The 22,959-nt window shown below is 42.1% G+C and overlaps 1 protein-coding gene across 1 annotated transcript in view; it reads left to right on the top strand.

Moving 5' to 3' along the window:
- Poln (DNA polymerase nu) overlaps positions 1–22,959 on the top strand; it is a 167,823-nt gene that overhangs the window by 141,388 nt on the left and 3,476 nt on the right. Inside the window, exons 20-21 of the mRNA XM_085692033.2 lie at positions 19,444–19,554; positions 20,581–20,659. Of these exons, the coding sequence (XP_085548159.1) occupies positions 19,444–19,554; positions 20,581–20,659 (190 nt within the window). The remainder of the gene's footprint in view (positions 1–19,443; positions 19,555–20,580; positions 20,660–22,959) is intronic.

Consider the following 22,959-nt stretch of genomic DNA (forward strand, 5'->3'; position numbering starts at 1 on the left):
GAGGGGACGTCGTTCTCTAGAATTACTTCCAGCTGTCATGGGGGCGACGTTCTTTCTGGGGGATCCTGTGAAAGTAAAATGATGGTTAAATTTCAAGATCAATGTCTTTTAAAATTGCAAATAGTCTCTGAGTATTTTGTGGAGGTCTGGCCAGAATGTTGTACAAGATGTGCACCATTTCAGCACGTTGGAACCGTCTTGTGCAGCTGGTACCCAAAACAGGTCTTGTAGTAGCGCTATCAGTATCATGACGTCATATCAACCAGGTGGAGTTGTTGTTATGGGGCCCCATCTTCTTCCTGGAAACTTCAAATGTCACTGTAGGAAAAACTCATTGTTCATTGTGGAAAACTTAAACATTAATTATATAGACATATACATGAATACCTATATTCAATGAGAGACATGATAGATATATTTAATGAAGGTATGATAGATATGAAGAAAAGTAAAGATGTTTTCTAAACTCATATTTCTTTCTGTCCCATATCATGGCTCTTGACATGAGACAGAAACTCCAGAAACTCTGGGTTTTTCTTTAACCAACAGGCTTGGAATTAGAGAGGGACTGAGCCAGAGTCCAACTCTAAAACCAGCTCTATAAATTTAGAAATATGATTTAGTATATGGTACTTACAGAACCTATTCAGTTTTCTTGATAGTCCCTATTGGGCCGTTATTTTCCATCTGTCAGTATTCAAATATCCAGGGTCCCTTGAACTTTTCAAAGATCAGTGTTTTCCTGTGGAGATAAGAACAGAACCCTGCCCCCATTCTATATGCTTTTCTTACCACCTGTATGGTTATCATCATTGTAGATGCTGTCATTTCTCCTTTCCAAGAGGTTTCTCCTCTTCAAATCGAACCTTTATTAATTTTGATGGTATCCACAATTTTTCTTCTCCTGTGGAAACAAGAGCAAAACCCCTTCCCCAACGTAGCACATCTCCTGGCTTCCATTGAGAGGTCAGCACGTCTTTGAAATAAACAGGTTGGTTTAGTTCAGAAGTTTTTTCCATTATCCAATGCCTCTCTGCTGCTGTTGTTCCTTTCTCATTAGCATTAAGAAAATTCAAGGTTAATAAAGCATTATGCAATCTATTTCTGGGGGTATCTTTCGTACCTTTCTGTTTGTTTAGCATATCCTTTATAGTACGATTTGATCTTTCTATAACTGCCTGACCTGTAGGATTATTTGGTATACCTGTAACGTGTTTTATATTATAATAAGCAAAGAAGCGTTTCATTTTCTTAGATACATATGCTGGACCATTGTCTGTCTTTATTTGTGCAGGTATACCCATGATGGCCATAACTTCCAATAAATGTGTGATTACCGAATCAGCCTTTTCTGAGCTCAGGGCAGTTGCCCATTGAAAACCTGAATACGTGTCTATGGTGTGGTGTACATATTTTAATTTACCAAATTCCATAAAGTGGAACACATCCATCTGCCAGATTTCATTCCTTTGAGTACCCTTTGGGTTACTCCCTGCAGGCAACGGTGTTTGATTATAGAAAGAACAAGTAGGACATCTCTTTATAATGTCCTTAGCTTGTTGCCATGTAATGGAAAACTCTTTCTTTAAGCCTTTACTATTGACATGATGTTTTTTATGAAATTCTGAGGCCTGCAGAACGCTTCCAATCAATAATTGGTCAATTTCAGCGTTACCTTGTGCTAGAGGCCCAGGCAGACCGGTATGGGACCGGATGTGTGTTATGTACATTGGACAAAGCCTATTCCTAATTATGTCCTGTACCTCGATAAACAATGAAGTCAACTCTGTGTCATCTGGTATAAATTCAGCGGTTTCAATATGCAAGATAACTCTTTCTGCATATTGTGAATCTGTAACTATATTAAGAGGTTCTTTAAAATCCCTTAGCACCATAAGAATGGCATATAATTCTGCCTTCTGGACAGAATTATAAGGGCTTTGTTCCACCTTACTCAATTCTTCCGATTTATAACCTGCTTTCCCCGATTTATTTGCATCGGTATAAAATGTCCGAGCTCCAGTTATTGGAGCATCACGTACAATTCTAGGAAGAATCCAAGAAGTTCTCTTTATGAGGTTAAGTCTATCACTTTTGGGATAGTTGCTGCTAATTTCTCCCAAAAAATTAGCACAAGCTCTTTGCCATGGTTCATTATCTTCCCATAACTTTCTTATTTCCTCAGTAGTAAAAGGCACTACAATTTCTGCTGGGTCTATACCTGCTAGTTGACGAAGTCTCAGTTTACCTTTTATAATTAATTCTGAAACCTTTTCTACATAAGTTTTTAATTTTTTACTTGGTTTATGAGGTATAAATATCCACTCTAAAATAATATCTTCCCTCTGCATTAAAATCCCTGTAGGAGAAATTCTGGAAGGCAGTATGACTAGGATGGAACTAAGATTCGGGTTGACCCTATCCACATGTGCCTCCTGTAATTTTTCCTCAATCATTGTCAGTTCCTTTTCTGCTTCAACTGTCAATTTTCTGGGACTATTCAAATCCTTATCACCATCTAAGGTTTTGTTTAAATGAACTATTAGATCAGGTGTTATCCCAACAGCTGGTCGTAGACTGGAAATATCTCCTAACAATCTTTGGAAGTCATTAAGAGTCCGTAACCGGTCTCTCCTAATTTGTGCCTTTTGTGTTCGAATTTTCTCTAACCCTATTCTGTAGCCTAGGTAATTAATAGAATCTCCTCTTTGAATCTTTTCAGGGGCAATTTGTAATCCCCACCTAGGCAAAACTTTCTTTACTTCTTCAAACATACTTTCCAAAGTATCTTTATTTGAATCAGATAATAAAATGTCATCCATGTAATGATAAATTATGGACTTGGGAAATTGCTTACGAATTATTTCCAGTGGCTTATTAACAAAATATTGACACAATGTGGGACTATTGAGCATCCCCTGTGGGAGGACAGTCCATTGATATCTCCTAGTAGGCTGAGAATTATTATAAGTAGGCACTGTGAAGGCAAATTTTTCTCTATCCTTTTTTTGCAAAGGTATAGTGAAAAAACAATCTTTCAAATCAATAACTATAAGAGGCCATCCTCTTGGTAATAGAGAAGGCAAAGGAATTCCAGATTGTAGCGGACCCATAGGCTGAATTACCTTGTTGACAGCTCTTAGATCTGTCACCATTCTCCATTTACCAGATTTCTTTTTTACAACAAACACAGGAGAATTCCAAGGGCTGGTTGATTCTTCAATATGGTTAGCATCTAGTTGCTCTTGTACCAGCTGTTCCAAAGCCTGTAACTTATCTTCAGCTAGAGGCCACTGCTTGATCCATATTGGCTTCTCAGTTAGCCATTTTAAAGGTAGGGCTGTTGGTACCTCTAAAGGTTTGCTATTGGCTGTGTGTTCTTGTACAGCCTGAATGGCTGGTGACCTTTTTCCATAATACCTCATTATATCCTTCCCAGAATTGTGAGTTCCTGGAACTACAGGAATGTTAATCTGGGTATTCCATTGCTGTAGCAGGTCACGGCCCCATAAATTTATTGCAATATTTGCTATATATGGCCTTAATCTTCCTATTTGCCCTTCAGGCCCTATGCATTCCACCCATCTTGTGCTTTGTTTTACACGAGATAGGGTTCCAATTCCCAGGAACTGAACATCTACCTCATGAAGAGGCCAATTCGGATGCCAGGATTCTGGAGTAATTATACTTACATCCGCACCTGTGTCTAATAAGCCTTCAATAAAAATGCCATTTATACAGACTCTTAGCTTTGGTCTTTGATCGTTAATATACGTTTGCCAAAATATACGTTTACTCTGTCCTCCTGAATTTTTTGACTCATTCTCCACATGTAATTCATCATTTAGACCAGTATTACTTTTTACGGCAGACATTGGAGTTTTTAATTTTCTTGGTGAGACACATTTTCGACTGTAACTGGGAATGACTGGGCCACTTTTGGCTTGGGGGCCTGCGAGAGGCCCCTCAAGGAGTTTCCCGATGGTATCGGGTTGCCTTGTCTGTCTGTTGTTGACCTGCATTCGTTGGACCAATGTCGGCCTTTACCACATCTTCTGCATATACCTGAAGGCTGAGATCTCCTACTTTTGTCATTCCCAGAGGAGATATTATTCCTAGGATTTCTTTGCCTGCAATCCCTTTTCAGATGTCCTAATTTACCACAATTAAAACACCTGGTAGTTTGATGTCTCCTCATAGCTTTGGAAATCGCTTCTCCTACCCAGGATTCATCGTTATAGCTAAACATCTCAACATTCATTGTATGCTGTATCCATTCTTCCATTGGTGCTGATCTAGATCTTAAAGGCCCAATTATCTTTTTACATTCAGTATTTGCATTTTCAAAAGCTAGAGATTCAAGAAGTATTCGTCTAGCTTCTGGGTCTGTTACCCCTATGTCCAGAGCCTTAATTAATCTTTGCACAAAGTCAGTAAAGGGTTCTCTCTGTCCCTGCCTAACCCTGGTATATGATTCGACCCTTTTTGCTGGATCTTGTATTCTATTCAAAGCATTCAAGGCTGCTTTGTGACATAAGGACAGCACTTCTTCATCATAAAGAGCTTGGACCTGTGGATCAGCATATGCTCCTACACCAAGAATTTGATCTTGGGAAACCTCCACACCTTTTGCTCTTCCTTGCTGTTCCATATGTTTGGATTCTTCTCTGAAATAAATTCCAAACATCAAGGAAGGCCCATCATCTAAAACTGCAGACACTAGCTGAGAGAAATCATGGGGGGTAGCTCTGACATTAGAAGCCCAAGTCCTTATCATTTCCTTAACAAATGCAGAGTGCAAGCCAAAGTTAACGACAGCTTGCTTAATTTCTTTTAAATCATTCATTGCTATTGGTGTCCATCTAGCTTCTTTAACTCCCTTTGAGCCTTTGGAAGTTAACCCTTTGTCAGAATAAATTACAGGGTATGTTGTTAGGACCCTGGGTAAGCCAGTTCTAACAGCTGGTGGTGGCATTGTATCCTGTCCTTGTGCCTTCTTACTCTGTTCACCAGCTCCAATAGTTTCTTCAATCATTTCTAATCTTTTTATCATTGTATCCCTTAAATCCTGAATCTCCTGACCTACCCGTGTTTCTAGTAATTTCACTAAGGTATCAGTTTTTTGGTTCCCATTCTGGAGGTTCATTCTATCTGTTACCTTATCAAAACTTTGTGGTAACATCTGAACGTCAAATTCAACAGCCTGTACCCTTTCAGGTAACTTCCTAGTACCCTTGGACATGGAGTCAATTTTGTCTATCATAGTATCCACTTGTTCAGATAACCCCTGATTTTCAATAATTTTAATCCTTTCAACTAGTTGTTCAATATTAGTCCGTAAAAATCGTATCTTTCTTAATGATAAAATATTGAAAAGAAAACTGAAACCTAGCAACAAGTAAATTAATATATTCCCATAGTCATATAAACCTTGCATGACATAATCCATTGTATTAATAAAGAAAACAGTAAAATTGGCGTTGGAAACAAAAACTGCCATATTACCTCTTGTCTAGTTGGTGGCGCTGTTGCCAAGTTGCAACTAGAACCACTGCAAAGGTGACTTAAACAGGTCCTGTTTCAGTGTCTGCCTTAGTATTTGTTAAAAACTAGGAAATATAAGTTGCTCAAGAAAGAAAGTTTAATTAAATCAATTCCATACACGGAACCAGAAACCCAGAATCCAGGGGTAGAAAAGAGCAACCCGGAAGCCGCGTATGCCTCCACGTGACCGAGTCGTTCTGATTCACGCCACTAAAGCGCCGCACTTACAAGGGAAATTTGAAAACAACTCAGAAAAGAGCAAACCAGGCAGGCAGAGACTGTCCCGAGCCTGTGGAGCTTGGGAGGCGTGGGGTTTAACTGAACTGCTGGCTCCACACACAGGGCACAGGCCGCAGCTGAGGGAGGTCTCGTGACTAGCCGAGCTGGTAGCAAGCAGTTGAGTGGGGGGGAAGGGGGGGTTCTACAACCAAACGTGGGGCGCCAGATGAAGGCGTAAGTCACAGACAATCCCACACCAGTTTGGAATTATGATTAATATAATGGTTATTTATTCAAAGGGGAAAAAACTTACAGATTACCGTCCCAGACAACAGCCCCTCCGCGCGAACAGGAAAGGAGTCCAGGGGCCGGAAACGGAGCCGGAAGACAAAGAGAGAGTGGAGGACAGCCGCTGCTTTTTTTAAAGGGAGAGACCACGCCCCAATGGGCTGGTAACTCAGCGGCGATTGGCTGAAGGAGCTGAAGGAACTCCCACAGCACAGACCCCTTGAACGACGGGTCATCCAGGTTCTCTAAGGTAGGAATTGATAAAATGCCTAAAGGTTTTACTGTTAGTCTTTCTCCATTTCTTCCCCAGAGGGCCCTACAGCCTTTTACAAGGGGAACTGTACACTGGGGGAAAGGAAGCAATCAGACTTTCTGGGGTCTTTTGGATACTGCTTCTGAATTGACTCTGATTCTGGGAGACCCCAAGAAACCTTGTGACGCTCCTGTTAAAGTAGGGGCTTATGGAGGTCAGGTGATTAATGGAGTTTTGGTTGAAGACTGATTCACAGTAGGTCCAGTGGGGCCTCAAACTCATTCTGTAGTTATTTCCCTGGTTTCATATTAACGAATCAATCCCACACCAGTTATGTTTTAAGGGGTTATTTATTTGGCGGGGGGTAAAACTTACATACACCATAAACCGTCAGGAAGGGAGCCTAGTCGCTGGAGCAGGAGCCGGGAGCAGCAGCTGAAACCGAGCACCGGAACCAAGAGGGCCTTATCCGGAACTGCTTCTCTTTTTAAGAGAGAAATATACCACGCCCCAGTGGGCTGGTATTTCAGCAGCTATTGGCTGACGGAGCGGAAGTCGCTCCCCGCTGCACTGTGGGCTCCTGCTTCAGTGATTATTGGTTGAGGCAGTGGAAGTTACTCCCACAACACCTCCCCCTTTTGTTTAAGTAAGAGAGTTCTAAGCCTACTACGAAATTATATACAGTAAGTACAAACCTACACAATTATATACAATAAATACAAATATCCTATTCTAACTAGCTTAAGTCTTGTATAAGAAATAACTTGGCCACGTCATAAAAGGAAAGTAACTACGTTTATATAATCTTCAATCCCATCAAAGATCTGAGAAGGGAAATAATGTTACCTAAGTAATTAGGAAGTGCAATCAAACTTCCAGAACATGTAACAAATCACAGAGACAACTGGCTACCTGGGCAATCACCCAAAATCACGTTTGCAGCGTTGAAGCAACCAACTTTGGCTAAGGCCTAACGTAACTGACATACCATTTTCAAAGGCAAGGAACTTTTCAAAACTATCTTATCCTGTCTTGGCAGGATATGACAGTCCTGTTTTATCCATTTACGGATACTCTGCAACTCTGTCAGTAGTTGAGGTATGGGCATTTCTTTACCCAAAGGCCAGTTCTACCAAGAAGAAAGGCTCCAGGTGGAGTGTCTTTGGTGCTCAACATTCTCTCGGGAATAGATCAGTGTTGCCAGGAAGGATTGTGTCTCCCTACCACAGAACTCTGAGTTAGATTAAAGGCCATTTTCTACAGCTCTTTGAAGAGGTTGAAGATTATCTATCTATACTGAATATAATCTTTATGTATCTAAAGAACCTGATTAGTCTAATTATAAATGACAAACTTAGATGACTATTGATCTATATTATTCTCAATATCTATCTAACTTAAAGACTGAAATAGTAAACAACTGTGCAATAAATGGGGACAATATGACCTCCAAATATAAACAATGTGCAAGTATACATTGCAATATGGTAAATATATATATCAATACATAAACAATATATAAGTATCTTAATCAGAGGTAGAAGTGTACAATGCAATATGGTAAAATATACATATATCAATACAATATATATATGTCAATACATAAAAATATTTTAAACAGAGGTAGAAGCATGCATGCCTAAAATAGTCAACATAATTTAAGTTTGTATCAATATATAAGAATCAATACCAATATATTTGTCTAAAAACAATAACTCACAAGTACAAAGCTATTATCCCATAATCCAATTATCCCTCTTTTTTTTTTTTTTTTTTTTTGGATTCCTGCACTTATAAAATTCCTCCCCCAACCCTCAACCCTATACTAATTATAACCAACCCCTAAATGATGTCCCTAAACCCAAGGACAAACTTTACTGGGAGAGGGGACGTCGTTCTCTAGAATTACTTCCAGCTGTCATGGGGGCGACGTTCTTTCTGGGGGATCCTGTGAAAGTAAAATGATGGTTAAATTTCAAGATCAATGTCTTTTAAAATTGCAAATAGTCTCTGAGTATTTTGTGGAGGACTGGCCAGAATGTTGTACAAGATGTGCATCATTTCAGCTAACCACGTTGGAATCGTCTTGTGCAGCTGGTACTCAAAACAGGTCTTGTAGTAGCGCTATCAGTATCATGATGTCATATCAACCAGGTGGAGTTGTTGTTATGGGGCCCCATCTTCTTCCTGGAAACTTCAAATGTCACTGCAGGAAAAACTTATTGTTCATTGTGGAAAAATTAAACATTAATCATATATATTAATCATATATTAATATCATATATTATATGATTATAATAATATATAATCGTATATTAATCATATAGACATATACAGACATACATATATTCAATGAAAGACATGATAGATATATTCACTGAAAGGTATGATAGATATGAAGAAAAGTAAAAATGTTTTCTAAACTCATATTTCTTTCTGTCCCATATCATGGCTCTTGACATGAGACAGAAACTCCAGAAATTCTGGGTTTTTCTTTTAACAACAGGCTTGGAATTAGAGAGGGACTGAGCCAGAGTCCAACTCTAAAACCAGCTCTATAAATTTAGAAATATGATTTAGTATATTTTACTTACAGAACCTATTCAGTTTTCTTGATAGTCCTTATTGTGCCATTATTTTCCATCTGTCAGTATTCAGATATCCAGGGTCCCTTGAACTTTTCAAAAATCAGTGTTTTCCTGTGGAGATAAGAACAGAACCCTGCCCCCATTCTATATGTTTTTCTTACCAACTATGAATATCATCATTGTGGATGAGCTGTCATTTCTCTTTTCCAAGAGGTTTCTCCTCTTCAAATCGAACCTTTATTAATTTTGATGGTATCCACAATTTTTCTTCTCCTGTGGAAACAAGAGCAAAACCCCTTCCCCAACGCAGCACATCTCCTGGCCTCCATTGAGAGGTCAGCACGTCTTTGAAATAAACAGGTTGGTTTAGTTCAGAAGTTTTTTCCATTATCCAATGCCTCTCTGCTGCTGTTGTTCCTTTCTCATTAGCATTAAGAAAATTCAAGGTTAATAAAGCATTATGCAATCTATTTCTGGGGGTATCTTTCGTCCCTTTCTGTTTGTTTAGCATATCCTTTATAGTACGATTTGATCTTTCTATAACGGCTTGACCTGTAGGATTGTATGGTATACCTGTAACATGCTTAATATTATAATAAGCAAAAAATCGTTTCATTTTCCTAGATACATAAGCTGGACCATTATCTGTTTTTATTTGTGCAGGTATACCCATAATGGCCATAACTTCTAATAAATGTGTGATTACTGAGTCAGCTTTTTCTGAGCTTAAAGCGGTTGCCCACTGAAAGCCTGAATAAGTGTCAATGGTGTGATGTACATATTTTAACTTGCCAAATTCTGGAAAGTGAAACACATCCATCTGCCAAATTTCATTCCTTTTAATACCCTTTGGATTAGTCCCTGCAGGCAATGGTGTTTGGTTATAAAAAGAGCAAGTAGGGCATTTCTTTACAATCTCCTTAGCTTGTTGCCATGTAATAGAAAACTCTTTTTTCAAGCCTTTGCTATTGACATGATGTTTTTTATGAAATTCAGATGCCTCCAGCACACTACCAATCAATAATTGATCAATATCTGCATTACCTTGTGCTAGAGGACCTGGCAGACCTGTATGGGATCGGATATGCGTTATATACATAGGGCAGAGCCTGTTTCTGATCATGTCTTGTACCTGGATAAACAATGAGGTCAGTTCTGTATCATCAGGTATAAATTCAGCAGTTTCAATATGCAAAATAACTCTTTCTGCATATTGTGAGTCAGTAATTATATTAAGAGGTTCTTTAAAATCCCTAAGCACCATAAGGATGGCATATAATTCTGCTTTCTGGACAGAATCATAAGGACTTTGTTCCACTTTACTCAATTCTTCTGATTTGTAACCTGCTTTCCCTGATTTATTAGCATCGGTATAAAATGTATGGGCTCCGGTTATTGGAGCATCACGGACAATTCGAGGGAGGATCCAAGAAGTTCTCTTTATAAAGTTAAGTCTCTTGCTTTTTGGGTAATTGTTATTGATTTCTCCCAAAAAATTAGCACAAGCTCTTTGCCATGGTTCATTGTCTTCCCACAACTTTTTTATCTCATCAGCAGTGAAAGGCACTATAATTTCTGATGGGTCTATACCTGCTAATTGACGAAGTCTCAATTTTCCTTTTATAATCAATTCAGAGACTTTTTCCACATAAGTTTTTAATTTTTTACTTGGTTTGTGTGGTAAAAAAATCCATTCTAAAATAGTATCTTCCCTCTGCATTAAAATTCCTGTAGGAGAAATTCTGGAAGGCAATATAACTAGAACGCAACTAAAATTTGGATCCACCCTATCTACATGTGCCTCCTGTAATTTTTCCTCAACCATCATCAGTTCCTTTTCTGCTTCAGCTGTTAACTCTCTGGGACTATTCAAATCTTTGTCACCATCTAAGGTTTTGTTTAAATGAATTATTAGATCAGGTGTTATCCCAACAGCTGGTCGTAGACTGGAAATGTCTCCTAATAATCTTTGAAAGTCGTTAAGCGTTCGTAACCGGTCTCTCCTGATTTGTGCCTTTTGAGTCTTAATTCTTTGTAAGCCTATTTTATAACCTAAATAATTAACAGAATCTCCTCTCTGAATTTTTTCAGGAGCAATTTGCAATCCCCATTTAGGTAATACTAGTTTTACTTCTTCAAACAGCCTTTCTAAGGTATCTTTGTTTTGATCAGATATCAGGATATCATCCATATAGTGGTATATTATGGACTTAGGAAATTGTTTGCGTATAATTTTCAATGGTTGGCTTACAAAATATTGGCACAGGGTGGGAGAGTTCAACATTCCCTGTGGGAGGACGGTCCACTGGTACCTCCTTGCAGGCTGAGAGTTATTATAGGTAGGCACTGTGAAGGCAAACTTTTCTCTATCTTTTTCTTGTAATGGTATAGTGAAGAAACAATCTTTCAGATCAATAACTATAAGAGGCCATCCCTTTGGTAACAGGGAGGGCAGAGGAATTCCAGATTGCAGAGGGCCCATAGGTTGAATAACCTTGTTGATAGCTCTAAGATCTGTCACCATTCTCCATTTACCAGATTTTTTCTTAACAACAAACACAGGAGAGTTCCAAGGGCTGGTAGATTCTTCTATATGTCCAGCATCTAATTGCTCTTGTACCAGCTGTTCTAAAGCCTGTAACTTTTCCTCAGCTAAAGGCCACTGTTTAGTCCATATTGGTTTCTCAGTCAACCATTGTAGAGGCATGGCTGTTGGTACCTCTGAAGGGCCATCAATTGTGTTGTGTTCTTGTATAGCTCTAATGGCTGGTTTCCGCCATCTGTAATATCTTGTAATATTGTCCTCAGAAATATGGGCTCTGGAAGCAGCAGGAATGTTAATTTGAGTATTCCATTGCTGCAATAGGTCACGGCCCCATAAATTCACTGCAATATTTGCTACATATGGCCTTAGTTTTCCTATTTGTCCGTCTGGACCTATACAATTGACCCATCTCGTGCTTTGTCTTACTCGAGATAGGGTTCCAATTCCTAAGAACTGAATATCTACCTCCTGAAGAGGCCAATGCGGATGCCAAGACTCTGGTGTAATGATACTTACATCCGCACCTGTGTCCAGTAAGCCAGTAATAAGTTTGCCATTTACACACACTCTTAGCTGTGGCCTTTGTTCATTTATAGAAGTCTGCCAGAATATTCATTTACTTTGTCCTCTTAGATTTCTTGATTCATTCACCACATTTAACTCATCCTTCAGGCCGTTATTGCTTTTAACAGCAGGCATGGGGCATTCTAATTTCCCTGAAGAGGCATGTTCTCTGCAGTGATCGGAAATGACTGGACCACATTTGCCATGGGGGCCTTCGAGAGGCCCCCTATTGAGTTTCCCGATGGCAACGGGTTGCCCTGTTTATCTCTTGTTGACCTACACTCATTCGTCCAATGCCTGCCCTTTCCACATCTCCTACATAAACCTGAAGGCTGAGTCCTCCTATTCCTGTTATTCCTAGAAGAGGCATTATTCCTGGACTTCCATTGTCTGCAGTCCCTTTTCATGTGTCCCATTTTGCCACAATGAAAGCATTTTGTAATCTGATGTCTCCTTTTACCTTTGGAAATTGCTTCTTGTACCCATGTTTCATTGCCATAATCAAATGTATCAACATTCATTGTATGTAAAACCCATTCGTCCAAAGGCGCTGATCTGAGCTTTAAAGGCCCCAGGATCCTTTTGCATTCTACATTGGCATTCTCATAAGCCAAAGACTCAATTACTATATTTCTTGCTTCTGGATCAGGTATCCCTATTTGTACAGCCTTAGTTAGTCGTTGCAAAAAGTCACTAAAGGGTTCTCTCTGACCCTGTTTGACCCTGACATATGATTCTACTCTCTGACCTGAGTCTTGAACCCTGTCCCAGGCCCTTAGAGCTGCTGTAGCACATATGGATAAAATGTTTTCATCATAAAGAGCTTATTCCTGAGGATCAGAGTAAGGTCCTTCCCCTAGAATTTGATCTAGAGAAACCTCAATTCCTTTCGCTGATTCTTGTTGTTGTAAAAGTCTGGCCTCTTGTTTGAACAGGCATTTGAAATGCCATAAAGGTCCGTTCTCAAGGACAGCTGATGTGAGCTGGTTCCAATCTTTAGGGGTGGCCCTGTTGCTCAGAGCCCAGGATTTTAACATCTCCCTAACAAAGGATGAATGTAGTCCATAATTCACAATTGCTTGTTTAAATTCTTTCAGATCATTCATACGTATAGGCTCCCATGTATGTTCTTTAACGACCTTAGGGTTTTTGGAGCCAGTTATCTTTTCTGATGTTATTACTGGAAAGGCAGGTATAACTCTATGTAGACTGAGAGTTTTTTGAGGTGAAGGTTGCCTTTCTACCTTTTGCTCCTGTTCATCAGAGTCTATGATTTCCTCAATCTTATTAAATCTGCTCACCATTGCCTTCTGTAAGTCCTGAATCTCCTGTCCAGTATTATGCTCCAAAGCCTTCATTAACGATTCTAAGGCATGGAGCTTGTCCGTCAGAGACACGATATCCTCCTTGGACATAATCCTCATGGCATGTACTGTGCCTTCTTGTATGGAAATCCTGTCAATTAATCTATCATACCCTTTTGATAAAGTCCGATTTTCACATTCAATGGTTATAATCCTCTCAGCTAATGTTTCAGCACTTACAGTCATGGACTGGAGGTTATGCGTCATTTTGGTTGTCCCCTCCTCCAGGGCAGTGACGCTCCCTTCTAAAGAAGCAATATCAGACTGTACCTTCTTGATATTTTGGCCAGTTGACCGAGTCATATCAAACAAAGATCTATTCTCCTCCTTGAGAACTCCAAACTCTGATCTAGTCTCCTGCTTGAAAACTCCAAACTCTGATCTAGTTTCCTCCTTGAAATCTCCAAACTCTTTTTTGAGGAGGTTGGTATCAGTCTGAATTGTTCTTAAGGTTTTAATCTCTGCCCTCAGCATTGTAGATTCAGTCTGTAAGGACTGTATCTTTCTTATAAAATAGCCAAACACCAGAAAAGCAACAGATCCCAGGAATAACAAAGTAAGAGGAATATCTGAGACATCCTTCAGAATATCCTCCATAGCGCAACTGAAAAAACCATTGAACTTTTGGATAGTAATATTTTCCGACATTTTCAATCAAAGGAAATTGTACTTGTATGTATGTATGTATGTATTTATTTTCAACCGAAAAGAAAAATCTTACCTGTAATGACCGTTGCCTGCCAGTAGGAGGTGGGGCGCACCTGAATCCACGTGGCAGTGGTGTTGATTGAGAAAGTAAACTCTAGAATATATACACTCAAATCCAGAGGTTAAATCCACAGATCACAAAAGGTCAGAGAGCTTCTAGTGGCCAAAAAACAAGGCAATAAACAAGGCCCTGCTGCTCTGTTCAACCGGATGCAGAGGGTCGTGACACAGCCACTGCGCTGTTGCTAAAGAGGCCTAGTGCTTTGGGCCCCGTGTCCCTGTGCTGGGATTAAGGGTCAAGCTGCTTTCAGCACTCCTAATCAGTTATGGGTTTCAAACAGCTTGCTGGAACTTCAAAGGGAGCTTGTGCTGTGAGCTCTTTGACTCACGTTGCAAGGAGAAATTTAAAAATCCGTGCCGAACAGGGCAAAGTAAGCCGGCAGAGACTGTCCGGACCTGTGTATCCTGGGAGGCCGAGCTGGGGGTGGGGGGGGTGGGGCGGTTCTTAAACCAAACGCTGGGCGCCAATTATTAACGAATCAATCCCACACCAGTTATGTTTTAAGGGGTTATTTATTTGGCGGGGGGTAAAACTTACATACACCATAAACCGTCAGGAAGGGAGCCTAGTCGCTGGAGCAGGAGCCGGGAGCAGCAGCTGAAACCGAGCACCGGAACCAAGAGGGCCTTATCCGGAACTGCTTCTCTTTTTAAGAGAGAAATATACCACGCCCCAGTGGGCTGGTATTTCAGCAGCTATTGGCTGACGGAGCGGAAGTCGCTCCCCGCTGCACTGTGGGCTCCTGCTTCAGTGATTATTGGTTGAGGCAGCGGAAGTTACTCCCACAACAGTTTCAGAATATATAATTGGAATAGATATACTTAGAAGTTAGCAGAACACATTGGCTCCCTGACCCTGCGGAGTGAGGGTTATCGTGGTTGGAAAAGCTAAATGGAAGCCTTTAGAGTTCCTGTGCCAAAGAAAACAGTCAGTCAAAAACAGGATCTCATCCCTGGAGGAACTGTAGAAATTTGTGCTTCCATCAAGGACTTGAAAGATGCAGGGGAGGTGGTTCCCACCACATCTCCCTTTAACTCTCCTTTCTGGCCAGTGCAGAAGACAGATGGGTCAAAAACTCAACCGGGTAGTAACTCCAGTTGTAGCTGCTGTACCAGATATGGTGTCCTTACATGAGCTAATCAACACATCTCCTGGTACATGGTGTGCAGCTATTGATCTAGCAAATGCCTTTTTCCTGGTACCTGTCCATAAGGAGCTCCAGAAGCAATGTGCTTTCGGCTAGTAAGGCCAGAAGTATACCTTTACAGTTTTGCTTCACGGATATATTAACTCTCCTGCCCTGTGTCATGAGGGATCTTGACTGTCTCTTCAACAAAATGTGGTTACTTTGGTGCTCTATATTGACGACATTATTCTGATTGGACCAAGAACTAGCCACCAATTTGAACTCATAGGTAACACATATGTACATCAGAAGGTGGGGAATAAATCTAACCAAAATTCAAGGGCCTTTTACCGTAGTGAAATTCTTAGGAGTCCAGTGGTGTGGGGCAAACAGAGACATTCCTTTCAAGATGAAGGATAAGTTGTTGCACCTGACCCTCTCACCACCAAGACAGAAGCACAATGTTTAGTTGACCTGTTTGGAGTTTGGAGACCGCACATTCCCCATTTGGTGTGGCGATTCGACCCATACACCAAAAGCTGCTAGCTTTGTATGGGACCTGGAACAGGAGAAGGCTCTTCAAGAGGCCCAGGCTGTTCAGGCTGCTCTACCACTTGGACCATATGATCCAGCAGACCCAATGGAACTTGAGGTGTCAGTGACAGATAGAGATGTTGTCTGGAGCATTTGATGAGTCCCTATATGTAAATCACAGAAGAGACCTTTGGAATTTTGGAGCAAGGCTCTACCATCATCTGCAGACAACTATTCTTCCTTTGAGAGACAGCTCTTGGCCTCCTATTGGTCCTTAGTGGAAACTGAATGCTTGACAATGGGCCACCAAGTCACCATGCAACCTAAGTTGCTCTGTCACTGGAGTAGACACTTATTCTGGTTGTATATTTGCCTTTCCTGCATGTAATGCTTCTGCCATGAAACTACCATCTATGAACTTACGGAATGCTTTCTCCGCCATCATGGTATTCCACATAGTACTGTTTCTGACTAAGGAACTTACTTCACAGCCAGAGGAGGGCAACAGTTGGCCCATGATCGTGGAATCCACTGGTCTTACCATGTTTCCCACCACCTGGTAGAAAGATGTAATGACCTTTTGAAAACACAGTTACAACACCAACTAAGTGGCAGCAGCCTGGAGGGTTGGGGCAGGTTTTCTAGAAGGCACTATATGCTTTGAATTAGGGTCCAATATTTGGTATGGTTTCTCCTATAGCCAGGATCCATGGGCCCAGGAATCAGGGGGTAGAAAAGGAAATAAATAGTTCCACTCACAGCCAAGTGGTGGTGGCACATGCCTTTAATCCCAGGCAGAGGCAGGCTGATCTCTGTGAGTTCAAGGCCAGCCTGGTCTACAAGAGTTAGTTCCAGGACATCTAGGGACTGTTACACAGAGAAACCCCGTCTTGAAAAGCCTAAAACAAAGAATGTGTTTGTGGGGGCTAAGAAGGGAGGGGATGGGGGATGAGAACATGAGGGAATGGAATGGTTGAATTGGGGGAGGGATGGAGAGGGAGAGCAATGAAAGAGATAACTTGATAGAGGGAGTCATTATGGCTTTAGGGAGAAACCTATTGCTAGGGAAAGTCGCAGGAATCCACACGCATGACCCTGGCTAAGACTCCTAGCAATGGTGAAGAGGGTGCCTCATCTGGCCTTCCCCATAATCAGATTGATGATCACCCTAGTTGTAATCATCTACAACTTCACCCAATAGCTGATAGTAGAACCTTCACCCAATAGCTGATAGAAGCAGATGCAGAGACCATGGCCAAGCACTGGGCTGAACTCTGGGAGTCCAGTCAAAAGAGAGGAGGAATTAATTATATGAGCAAGGGGGGGGGGTCAAGATCATGACAGGGAAACCAACAGAGACAGCTGACCTGAGCTCGTGGAAGTTCAGAGACTCTGGACTGACAGCTGGGGGGCCTTCATGGAACAGAATTAGGCCCTCTGCATGTGGTAAACAGTTGTGTGGTTTGGTCTGTTTGTGGGGCCCCTGGCAGTGAGACCAGGATCTATCCCTGGTATATGAGCTGGCTTTTTGGAGCCCATGGTGAGAAGCCTTGCATAACCTTGATGCAGGAGGCTTGATCCTGTCTCAACTTCATGTGTCAGGCTTTGATGACTCCCTATGGGAGGCCTTACACTTTCTGAGGAGGAATGGGGGTGGGGTGGGGGGAGTGGGAAAGGAAGGGATGGAGAGGAAACTGTGGTTGGTATATAAAATGTACAAAAAAATTAAAATAAAGAATGTGACTCGGGCAGTGGTGGCGCACACCTTTAATCCCAGCACTCGGGAGGCGGAGGCAGGCAGATCTCTGTGAGTTTGAGGCCAGCCTGGTCTACAAGAGCAAGTTCCAGGACAGGCTCCAAAGCTACACAGAGAAACCCTGTCTTGAAAAACAGAAAAAAAGAAAAAACAAAACAAAAACAAACAAACAAACAAAAATACAGAATGTGTTTGTACAGATATTTGTGTTTTCTTTCCTCAATTACTTTATCAAGGGCTGTAACATCAATTAAGAGTATCAGTGGTTATCATATTTAAGTTTAAGATAGTAAAAGAATATTCCTCAAGAGGCATTGTCACCTATTCTAGATTTATAATGTGTTTGTAATTGTGCAAGGGATAGTTATGTCATCAGTTAGGTATATTCCTGACCTGGTAAATATATAATGCACTTATGATTGTACATTGGATATTTATCTCATGTTTAGGCACTATTATGACCTGGCTATTCTTTCTTTGGAAATTAATCACAACATAAGGAGCTCTGATTGTTTGTCAGATTGACAAAGAGTGGGCTTGTGAGAGCTATTCACACTTGCCAACTTGACTACATCTGGAATTAACTAAAACCCAAAAATGGAGGGCACAGTTGTGAGCGATTTTTGCTTTAATAGGAAGAGCCACTTCTAATCCATATCTTTGAGGTAGGAAGACAACTCCTTCAATGCAGATCATTTGATCTGAGAGACCCCACCTCTAATCCGTGCTACGCCTGCTGGAAGTCTATGTAAGGACATGGAAGAAGGAAGCTTTTGTTCTTTGTATGCTTACTCTGGCCTTGCTAGCAAGTCTGTTCCTTCACTGGCATTAGAGCCTACGTCTTCTGGATTCCAGCATATACTAAAGACCAGTTGAGACATCCAGTCTAATGGATTGAGCAACTACTGGATTCCTGAATTTTCCATTCACAGCCAGCCATTGTTGGATTAGCTGGACTGCAGACTTTAAGTCATTCTAATAATTCTAATAATTCAGAGAGAGAGAGAGAGAGAGAGAGAGAGAGAGAGAGAGAGAGAGAGAGATTCATTTTATAAGTTCTGTTACTCTAGAAAACCCTTACTAATACACCAACATAGTTGGGGGGGTTGTTTTTTTTGAGACAGCTCTAGCTATCCTGGAATTCACTTTGTATTCCAGGCTGGCCTTGAACTCACAGAGATCCACCTGCCTCTGCCTCCTGAGTTCTGGTATTAAAGGTGTGCAACACCATCTCCTGACAACATAGTGGGTTTATGTGCATTTTATTCATTTATTCACTTGTTTTTGTTTTGTGTGTACGAGTGTTTTGCCAGCATATATGTCTGTGCACCACAAGCATGCAGTGCCTGCAGAGGCCAGAAGAGGGTATCAGATCCTCTGTAACTAGAATTACAGATGGTAGCTGCCATGTGGATGCCAGGAAGCAAACCCACGTCCTCTGGAAAGACTAGCGCTCTTCAGCACTCAGCCATCTCTCCATACCCTTATGCATTTCCTAAGAACCCCAAGCCACGTAAGCATCAGACCCTGGAAGGTCTCATTCTACCTTCATGTGAGGACATATCCTCTATTCTTTGTTCTATATTCCATCTGCCACATACCCCAGAATGACTCCTGTGCCCAAACCTACATATGGCTTTCAATTTCTATAGAATAAAAATGTTCTTGTTTTGTGGAAGATCTCAGTGCAGCTGGAAGCCAGAAAAGAGTAGAAGTTTGACACATGGCCAACAGAAGACATCCCACTACAGGCTTTACTGTATGATGCCATCTTCCCTGGAAATATATCGGATAGTTCTGTGAGAGGTGCAGGGCAGTATAAGGAGGTAGTGGCCACTTGGTGCTATGCCACTTGTACCCGTTTCTTGTCTGTTTCTCCTTCCTCTACCCTAGGCTATGTGACGTCCATCTTGGGTAGAAGGAGGCCTCTGCCAAGGATCTCTGCACAGGACCAGAAGCTTCGGGCACAAGCAGAGCGACAGGCAGTAAACTTTGTGGTACAAGGTACTGCCTGTGGCTCCTTCCTTGAAGTCCCATGTCCCCTGCTCCTTGGGTATTTGGCAGATTGCTCTGTCTAAGGTCTCACGGCCCTCACCTGTCCTGCCTGAGTGTCATGGCTGCTGATGTGGCAGGGTCATCCTTATGTTTTAGACATTTTTGGAAAGACATGGTGATGCATACCTGTAATACCAACCCTTGGAAGGCTGAAGTAGAATTGCCAAAAAGTTGAAGACATCCTGAGCTACTAGCCAGACATTTAAAAAATGAAATAAAGAGATGGCTTCCCCAAGACCCTTGGAGGTCATTCTCTTCCCCTCTAAAAGTAAGAACCTGAGTCCCCAGGATTCTCACCAACATTATAGCCTGTTGACAGAGGTTTCTGTCCTGTCTGGTCCCTCAGCCATTCAATCCCAAAGAAACACACAGGGGCTTACATTAATTATTAACTGGTTGACCTATTAGCTCAGGCTTCCTATTAGTTAGTTCTCACATCTTACATTAACCCATAATTTTTGTCTGTGTCAGCCATGTGACTTGGTACCTTTCATCAGTGAGCCATTCTCATCTTGCTTCCTCTATGTCTGGGTGACGACTGCAGACTAAACCTTTCCTCTTCCCAGAATTCTCCTGTTCTGGTTGCCCCGTCCATACTTCCTGCCTGGTTACTAGCCAATCAGCATTTTATTAAATCAATACCAGTGACAAATCTTTACAGTGTACAAGATCATTGCCCCACAGCAAGAACCAGTCCTAGAGATGGGTTACTTGACATGGGCTAGGACTCTTCTCTCACACCCTGAGTATCTGACTGGGGTCAGGTTTCCTCAGTAAGGCATTCAAACCACATCCCCACAGCACTGGGAAGGAAGCAGCTCGACTGTATTAAGGATCCATGGTTTGCTTCCAGTTGCAAAAACTCCTTCATTGTTAGCCAGTGGAATGAGCAGTGTCCATGGGAAATGTCCCTATAACAGCTCAGGCACTGTGTGCCACACCTCAGGTCCTAAAATTGAACCCTTGTCTCCACAGGTTCAGCTGCAGACCTCTGTAAGCTAGCCATGATCCACATATTTGCTGCAGTGGCCACATCCCCAACCCTGACAGCCAGGTCAGTGAAATAGTCATTTTTCCAGGGCCCAATAGTGAATTCCTGCCAAAGAGATTTGTTGGATGCCAAAATGGCATTGCTCCTTGTACCCACCACATGTTTTTCCATCCTACCCTAAGGACCCCAAGCTCCTCCCATGGGCCTCTACACACCAGGGTGCCCATATCACTGCCCAAGTGGGTCAGCACTTCTAGTCCTGGAAGGAAATCTCCTACAGGAAGATGACAACTTCCCTAGATCCCAAAATGTGAAGTGAGTCCCATGGGCCCCAGTACCACAGCCCCGAGAGGGCTGTGGAGACATAGGAACCTGCTTGCCTTTGGGAATTCCTCACCAAACTTACAGTTTTCTCTTGGCCTGTAATGTAATTCATGCTCAAGGTATGAGTTTTTCTTTATCAGCAACCTATCATATTTCTTTAGAAAACTTTTATTTCTTCAAACATTTCCCCTGCCAATTTTTACCTTTTACCTGTGTTCTTGGGTGATTTTCACACCTCTGAACAGGAACATGCTCTGTGGACTGGTATTATACAGAGCCAAGGGCAAGAAGCTCAGTTCCACGCCCTATCGTCTCCTGCTTTTTACAGCCCTATTCAAGGTACTTTCTTACTGAAAAGAAATAGGTTGGGAAGCTGCAAGTCCCCTGGGAAGGATACCAGAGGAAGGTGCAGAGACTGTAGCTGAGCCCTGCCCCAGGCATGCCCGAGGGTTGGGAGCAGACTGTGCAAAGCTGGGCCTAGCTGGTTTCTCCTGTCACCTCTCTTTGTCTTCTTCCCAGTACTCACAACGATTTCCTCCCAGTTCCTGTAACTGATGGAATCTGTACATGTGCCCACTCCCACTGTTCCTGGGATAACTTCCAGCTTCATATGGACTGTGTCGGCCCGTCCTGGTGGATGCTGGAAGCACACTGCACTCTGCATCTGTCACACGCAAGGCTAGCAAGTTGCTTCTCTGTTGCTGTTTTTCGAATTGGTGAAAGATTAAGGCTTAGGGTCTCCTTGGCTGCGATGTCTTTCCAAAAGATAAGCACAGGAATCTGACTCAGGGGTACAGAGAAAAGGAAACTGAGGCAACAAGCAGAGTGCAACTTGTCCAAATTTAGGAGAAGACAAGCTAGGGCTAGGTGTCCTCCCAGAACTGCAGAATCTCCTATCTTGTGCCACCACACAAATGCACTTCTAAAAGGAACCCACAAAGAATTCAGTATGGCTAGGGTGATCCATAAGAGGGAACTTCCTGGCAAGCTATTGGCAAAGGGATGCGGTTAGGCCCTTCTGGAAAGTTCTCTCAAAGGGCCAGGATTTGTCTGCCTGTGTCAGGCCAGCCAGATGCAAATACAGTAGTTCTGTGTCCTCCGTGGAGCAGACGGCAACCAGTGGAGGCATGGTCCCCTGGGAGTCTGGGTGGTCTAAGCCTGCATTCTTCTGCTTCTCCTGCTTGTTCTTGTGCCCCAGCTTCCAGAGAGAAGTGTGATGTCTCTGTGGCTGTGATGGTGATGTGTGAGTGACTAACAGTCACACCTATTAGGTCCTGCCACACTGGCAGCTCAGACTGCGTGGTGTGATTTCAAGAAGTGTGAAGGCGCTCTGCTAAATCTGGAAAGAGTTACAAGTGCCTCTTCTGAGGTTTCTGTCCATTTGAAAAGTAAACTCCTTGGAAGCCAAGGCCTGCCAGACACCCTGGTAGTAGTTTAAGAAAACATGCCAGTGCTACAGCTTAGTGCCTGCCATGTCCTACCACAGTCTGCCTTCTGGAAGGGAGTGCTGATGCCCTAGCCAGGGGCACTATATAAAACACAAGGGAATTCCTCTGTGAATGTCCCTGAGAATGCATACTCCACTATTCTATAGTCTGGACCCAGCATGATATGTCCACTGCCTGTACAGTTTTTAGAATGTGCATTTGTTGGCCTCTAGTACAGTGGCCTGGCTACAGTAGCCTGAGCTCAAAAGGTGTATCATTTTCCTGCCAAGTCCTGTGTGTGCCAAGGCACAGAGGTTGCTCTGTTTTAGAAGTTCAGGCTCTTTCCCTTTAGTGCCATGATTGAGGTAGCTGCTCTGACCATCTCAACACCTTCCAGGCAAGAGAAGGTCGTGATGGTCAAGGCAACCCTTAGCAAACCTTCCTGAGAGTTGGAAAACAGGTGACTTCTGGGTCATTCATGTTAGAGGAGATGGTGTGCATGCTGGGAACATTGCCCTTTCTCTTCCTGCCCAGTAACAAAGGGTGTTAGAGAAGAAGACTGATGGACAGTCCACCATAGAACTCTTCTGTCCAAGAACCATCATGGCCACT

This window comes from Myodes glareolus, chromosome 8, assembly GCF_982192425.1.
Source record: "Myodes glareolus chromosome 8, mMyoGla1.1, whole genome shotgun sequence".
In the NCBI taxonomy this organism is placed as follows: Eukaryota; Metazoa; Chordata; class Mammalia; order Rodentia; family Cricetidae; genus Myodes; species Myodes glareolus.